The following is a 7,319-nucleotide window of genomic DNA, read 5'->3' as shown; positions in this document are numbered from 1 at the left end:
CATGGGGGGGGGGGGGGTCATTTCATATTCAAATCACAGCAACAACATAGGGAAAAGCAAGAAGCAAGAGGCCCCACAGGGCAACACTACATCAGGATCCTCTGGGCTGGCATGGTAGCCCTGGTCTTCTACAGTACTATCCTTGGAGCCAGACAGATGCCATTTCAGGAGTTCAGCTAGGCCTGCTTACAAAAGATCATCACAGGGGGTTGGAGAGAAGGCTCAGCAGTTAAGGGTATTCACTGTTCTTGCAGAGTACCTGGGTTCAGTGGCTAACAACCATCTATAGAAGCAGTTCCAGAGGATCTGATACCCTCTTCTGGCCTCTGTAGGCATTGCATGCATTTACATAGACATAGGCAAAACACATACACATAAAATAAAAATAAAATTTAAAAATCACAAACAAAAAAAGATTATCAACAAAGCTAGGTGCTGTGATGCATGCCTTTAATCCCAGCACTTGGGAGGCATAAGCAGGAGGATTTCTATGAGATGGAGGCCAATCCAGTCTACATAGCAAATTCCAGGCCAGCTGGGGCTACAGTTCATCACTGGGGCTAGAGAGATGGCTCAGCAGTTAAGAGCACTGTCTCTTCTTCCAGAGGACCTAGATTTGGTTCCCAGCACCCACACAGTGGCCTGCAATCATCTGTAACTCCAGTTCCAGGGGATTGGATGCCCTCTTCTGGCCTCTTCAGGTATTGCATGCATGTTTAATACGTACAGGTAGGCAATACACTCATACACATAAAATACAAATATATATTTTTAAACAGAGTCCATCATGGCAGGGCAGCACAGCAGCAAGTGGGAGATATGGTGGGGCAGGAGCAGGGTGAGGCTATCAACCCTCAAAGCCTGCCCCCAGTGACGACTTCCTCCAACAAAGCTCCATGTCCTACAGGTTCCTCCCCAAACAGCACCACTAACAGGGGACCAAGAGTTCAGACCCATGAGCCTCTGGGGGCCATTTGTCATTCAAACAACTCACAACTGCCCATAACTCCAGTTCCTGGGGATTCCACTCCCTCTTCTAGCCTCCCTACACTTGTATTCATGTGCACAAATCCACACATAGACACACTCATATACACATAAATATTTTTAAAAATAAGTAAAATTTGGGGTTTCAGAGAAGCCCAGAGGTTAAGATCACTGACTACTCTTATGGAGGAGCTGGGTCCAGTTCCCAGCACTCACACTAGGCTAACAATTGTAACTCCAGTTCCAAGTCATCTGCTGCCCTCTTCTGGCCTTCATGGGCTTTCACACATAGGTGCACTTACATACATGCAGGTAAATCACACAGAAAAATAAATTTAAAATTCAAAAAAAGCATGAGGACCCAATTTTGATACCAGACCCAGTGTAAAAGGCCAGGCATCATGGCACACACTTGCAAGTAGTAGTGAGATGGGAAGTGGAGACAGGTCCCTGGAAGCTTGCTGGTCAGATCACCTCACCTACATGGCAAAGTTCCAGGCCAATGAAAGACCCTGCCTCAAAAAAAGGGGAAGGTTCCTGAGGAATATACAACATGCACACACACACCTCTGCTGTTACAGTCATAGGTTGATAGGAAGTTGTCACTGAGTTGGGACCCAGTCAGTTTACTGCTGTTCAAGGATGTGACTGCTAAACTGAGATGGGTGGAGTCTGGTGAGGTGGAGGACTGAGGGAGGCTGGAGGAGCACTCTATTCTCTTGGGAACAGGAGAGAGCTAGGTACCTGAGAAAGTTAGGAACATCTTGGTGCAGCTGCAGCTGAGGGGAGACAGGAGGATGCTGAGCAGCCCTTTGGATTATGGTAAGGGTCCTCCCAGTCCATGCCAAGTAGGGCAGGTCTGATGTGTACCAGGGTGGCTCTGGCAACTATTGATAGGGCTGCTCTTTGGACCCTGAGTCCTGGCCACGATGGACCCATATAGCACCTTCCTGTGGGGGAAGCTACCTTCTAGAAGGGTTCTACAAGTGGGCCAGCAAGGGGCAGGTGGGGAAGAAATTGTGTCTGGTGAGGGTGACCTTACTCAAAACAGGCTCCACTTGAGTTACCCATACAGTGCCCTAGGAAAGCCAGTTTCTTCCTCAAGACTTCAGCTCCCAGCTCTCCAATACCCAGCAGCAATTTCAACCCCACATGGGTCTTTCCTAAGCACACATCCATATTATTGAATCTGTCTCATCTCTCTCTTCCCTCCTTCCCTTCCTCTTTTCCTTCTCTCTCTCATTCTCTTGTTGTGCCCAGTTTGCGAGACCCCAAACACCACCAAGGAGCTGACTGAGGCAAACACACAAGGGTTCTTTTATTGTTACAAGCTTAAGTTTGGGCCCATTCTGTCACCAACTCAGTGGATCTCAGATGTGAGACCCTTGCTTTGGGAGACAGAGGTTTTTTTTATAGGTTTAGTTCAGCAAGTTCAGCAAGAAGGGGAGTAGGGGGTCTTCAGCCTGGCAAGCATCTGATTGGTTGCAGCTCAGTGCCAAACCATAAACTGCTGGCTTCAGGAAATCTGAAAAGATAGTTGGACTTTTAGTGCTTTCCTGTCCCCAGTTAATTGACTGTTGGCGGGGGAGTTGTTCCCTATCTGTTCCAAATATCGTGGTTTTTCTTGGAACAGGGCCCAGGGCTGGGTCAGTCCTATAGAGGTTTTATCCAAGATGGAGTCACTCAGGTCTCTCACTCTCTCTTTCTGTATGTCGTGCAGAGCAAACCTGTGGAGGTCAGAGGACAAACTGCAGATATTGTTCCTCAAGCTCCTTCTACCCTCTGTTTGAGACAAGGTCTCTCACTGGGCTGGAAACTTCAAGTAGATCAGGCACCTGCCTATGTCCAACACCCATCCCATCATCACTGGAAAACAGGATGAGCCACTGTGCTGGGCTTTTTTTCTTTTTTCTTGTTTTTTGTCTTTTTGAGACAGGGTCTCTCTGTAGCCCCAGCTGTCCTGGAACTCACTATGTAGACCAGGCTGGCCTCGAAGTCACAAAGATCTGCCTGCTTTTGCCTCCCAAGTGCTGGGATTAAAGATGTGCACCACCACGCCTGGCATTTTACATGTGTTCTGGAGATCTGAGCTTAGCTCCACATGCTAGGCAAGTAGTTTAACAATGCAGCCATCTCCGCAGCCATCTCCACAGCCCCTTGTCTATCTGCTTTTTCAAGCATGGCTTTCCAAGAATGTGATGTCTGCTCACTGCCTCTGATTTTTTTTTTACCTCCGAAGTCAGGGCTGTGTAGATGACTGCCCTTTCCCTCCTCCTTCCTAGCCCATGTCTAGTTCCTCCCTGAGGTCCTGTACAATTAGGGCAGAATTGCATGAAACTGGTTGTGAGGAGTGGCTGGGTACTCAGGTGACCCACCTGCCCCTCCTTCTATGAGGAAATGTCAAGTGTCAACAAACTCAGCTGTGATAATCTTTTTATATATTTTATTATTTTATGTGTTATGAGTGTTTTGCCAGCATGTATGTAAGTATAGTACATGTGTACAATGCCCACAAAAGCCAGAAGAGGGTGTTGGATCCCCTGGAACTGGAGTTATGAACAGTTATTAGCCACCAGGAGGATGCTGGGAATGGAAGTCCTCTGGAAGAACAGCCAGTGTTTTTAACTGCTGAGCCGTCTCTCCAGCCCCTATGATGATCTTTTAAAATCATTATTATTGAATAAAAATAAAAATTATTATTATCCCTCTGGAACCCTAAACAAAAATAAACACTTTGATCTATAAGTTGCTTTTGGTTATGGTATTTTATCACAACAAAAAGAAAAAAAACATCTGACATGGGCGCTGGGAACACATCTCAAGTCCTCTGGAAGAGTAGTGCGTGCTCTTAACCACTGAGCCATCTCTCCAGCCCCAGGTCCTCATGCTTCTGAGGTAAGCTCTTTATCAACCAATCCTCTCAGCCCCTTACTCTTTGTATTAATTGTTTCTGGGTCACTGTAATCAAAATACCTAAAAGGAATAGCTTGAGGGAGGGGAGATTTATCTTGGCTCACAATGTACCCATGATGATGTTGGAGCAGCTCAGTTTCTGGCAGCAGCAGTGTGTGTGCTCGTCGCAGAGAAGCAGAAAGCAGAGAGTGAGGCAGGAGGAGGAACAGAAAACAGAGGGAGAGGCAGGAATCCGGTGGGTATAACCTTCAGAGGCCCACTACTGTCACCTGTGTCAGTCAGCCCTGCCCAACTTTTTAAAGGTTCTACAGTGTTCCAAACAGTACCCTGGCTAGGAAAGGAACTTCAAAACATGAGCCTGTCAGGGACATTTCAGATTCAAACCATAATAAAAATTTTTTTTAATTTATTTTATTTTTAGGCCAGGCATGGTGGCACATGCCTTTAATTCCAGCACTTGGGAGGCAGAGGCATGTAGATCTCTGTGAGATTGAGGCCAGCCTGGTCTACATAGGGGGTTCTAGCCTGGCGAGGGCTACATTGTGAGACCCTATCTCCAAAAAAAAAAAAAAAAACCAGCAGAAAAAGATTTATTTTTATGTGTGTGTGTGTGTGTGTGTGTGTGTGTGAATGTGCACATGAGTACAATGCCCTTAGAAGCCAGAAAATGGTGTCAGATCCCTGGGAGCTGGAGTTTACAGGTGGTTGTGAACTGTATAATGTGGGTGCCAGGAATTGAACTTGAGTCCTCTTCAAAAGCAGCAAAAGTTCCAGCAACCCCCTCCTCAGTTTCCTGATCTCTTAGAGAGTTAAGTTTAAATGTGTTAAGTATCTCAATTTCTGGCTATTCATCTTAAATAGAAAGATGTTAAATTTGTACATTGTTGATTTTTCCCAATAGGATGGCTGAGTTGCTCTTCTGTGAACCAACAGAACTCTATAACATCTTGAATCAGGTCTCAAAACTGTCCAGATTAAGTGAACCCAACTACCTCTGTTTATTGGGTAAGTACAAAACACACCAACACAAATACGTAAAAACACAAACACAAATACCAACATACACAAATATGTAAACATACACAAACACAAACCTATACACATACGTAAAAACACAAGCACAAAAACATGCCAACACACACAAACATCTACACACAAATATATAAAAACAAAACACACACAGATACATAAGAACAGACACACACAACATAAATACCAAAAAAACAAACACATGCATAAACACACACAGGTACACAAATACAAACACAAATATGCAAATACACATAAACACAAATACACACAGATGCATCAAATACATAAAAACAAACACAAATCCACACCAGTATGCACACAAACATCTACACACAAATACATAAAAACAAGCACACACAAACAAAAAACACAAAACAAACACAAATATATGCACATACAAACTCACAAACACAAATACACAAACACCTACAAATACATAAATACACATACAAACACAAATCCACACCCACACACAAACATCCACACACAAATACATAAAAACAAGCACACACAAATGCCAACACAGAAACACAAACACATAAACATACACAAACACAGACAAAATATACAAATGCAAACAAATACACACAAACACACAAACACCTACAAACACACAAATACCAACACACACAAATACATAAAAACAAATACAAACAAATCCACACCAACACACAAGCACACAAACATACAAATACCAACACACCAATACAAACACACAAACATACATACAACACACTCAAGCATACACAAATACACAAACACAAGCACACACTAATACCAGTGTACACAAATACCAACAGATATGTTGAGAGTAGTCACCTACAGAGGGGAAATGAATGACTTTAGAAAGCTGTTGAGTTGATTGGTCCAAAATGCTCCTTTAGGCTGGGAAGATGGCTCAGGGTAAATCACTTGTCACATAATCCTGAAGACCAGGGTTCAGATCCCCAGCTTCCATGTAAAAGCTGGTTGTGGCCTGTAATCCCAGCTCTCCAGAGATGAGATGGGATCCACAGAGCAAGCTGACCAGCTAGACTAGCTGAAAAAGAGCCCAAAGTTCAGAGAGACTCTGCCTCAGATGATAGAATAAACGGAATTATTGAGGAAGACACCTATGTCAGCCTTCAGCCTCAGCACACATATGTGTGCACATAAATCCATGCACACATGTGGGTACATGTGTGTGCCACCATGCCTGGCATGTATTTTTTTTTAAAGACAGGGTCTAATGTATCCTAGGCTAACCTCAAACTCCCAGTGTAGCCAAGGGTAGTCTTGAATTTCTGATCCTCCTTTCTCCACCTCATGAGTACTGGGATTATAGGCATGGGGCCACCACACACACGTATGCATGTGTGTGCCACCATGCCTGGCATGTACTTTTTAAAGACAGGGTCTAATGTATCCTAGGCTAACCTCAAACTCCCAGTGTAGCCAAGGGTGGTCTTGAATTTCTGATCCTCCTTTCTCCACCTCATGAGTGCTGGGATTATAGGCATGAGCCATCACACCATACAGTGCTGAGGATGGAACCCAGGGCTTCATGTGTGCTAGGCAAGCACTCTACTGACTGATCAATATCCGTAGTTCTAAATGTAAGAGTAGCCAATGTGTATTTAGGGATTAACCACATCAGTGGAGGCAAATACAGATTACGGATTGGTATTCGATATAATCCATTCAGTATAGGGCCTCATGGTTTATGTATTGCAAAATCAAAACTGAAAGCTGTGAATTTTGGGATACCCACTGCAAGTAAATAACTTATTCAAACTAAATATTCTGGCATAGACCTAGGAAGTCAAAAACAATGTATTAAGGTGTGGCAGGATGGTTCAGTGGGCAAAGGTGCTTGCCGCCAACGCTGGCAACTTGAGTTCAATCTTTGGGACCCACATAATGGAAGGAGAAAAATGAGTAAGTTTTCCCCTGACCTCCACATGTATGCCAAGACATGCATACACACAAATAAATAAGTAAGTAAATAAATAAATAAATAAATAAATACGTTTATTTGGAGACAGTCTCACTATGTAGCCCAGGCTGGCTTTGAACTCACAATCCTCCTACCTCAGCCCCCACCACTATAAATGCTAGAATCACAACTGTGTTTTATTTTATTACATGTGTGTCTGTATGTGTGTGTGTGTGTGTGTGTGTGTGTGTGTGTGTGCGTGAGAGAGAGAGACAGAGACAGAGACAGAGAGAGAGAGATCTGGAGTTACAGGTGGTAGTTCACCTCCACGTGGGTGCTGAGAACTGAACTCGGGTCCTCTGCTGTGTTTCAAATGGATAGTAAATCCCCTAGCTACCTGTGGGTGATGGATCTAAGTACTCTAATTTCATCCCCTGTTCCTTTACAAATCTAGTTCTGAGTTAAATCCTTT

General features: G+C 44.1%; 1 protein-coding gene across 3 annotated transcripts in view; it reads left to right on the top strand.

Moving 5' to 3' along the window:
- Styxl1 (serine/threonine/tyrosine interacting like 1) overlaps positions 1-7,319 on the top strand; it is a 246,517-nt gene that overhangs the window by 211,575 nt on the left and 27,623 nt on the right. For all 3 annotated transcript variants that reach the window (XM_029563173.1, XM_017797962.2, XM_008832260.3), the window contains one exon: positions 4,802-4,905. In XM_029563173.1, the coding sequence (XP_029419033.1) occupies positions 4,803-4,905 (103 nt within the window). In that variant the 5' untranslated portion in view covers position 4,802. The remainder of the gene's footprint in view (positions 1-4,801; positions 4,906-7,319) is intronic.

Source organism: Nannospalax galili, unplaced genomic scaffold, assembly GCF_000622305.1.
Source record: "Nannospalax galili isolate Female #2095 unplaced genomic scaffold, S.galili_v1.0 scaffold675, whole genome shotgun sequence".
NCBI classification, from domain to species: Eukaryota; Metazoa; Chordata; class Mammalia; order Rodentia; family Spalacidae; genus Nannospalax; species Nannospalax galili.
The sequence above is the reverse complement of the archived record's forward strand: the minus strand, read 5'-3'. Positions and strand labels throughout refer to the sequence as shown.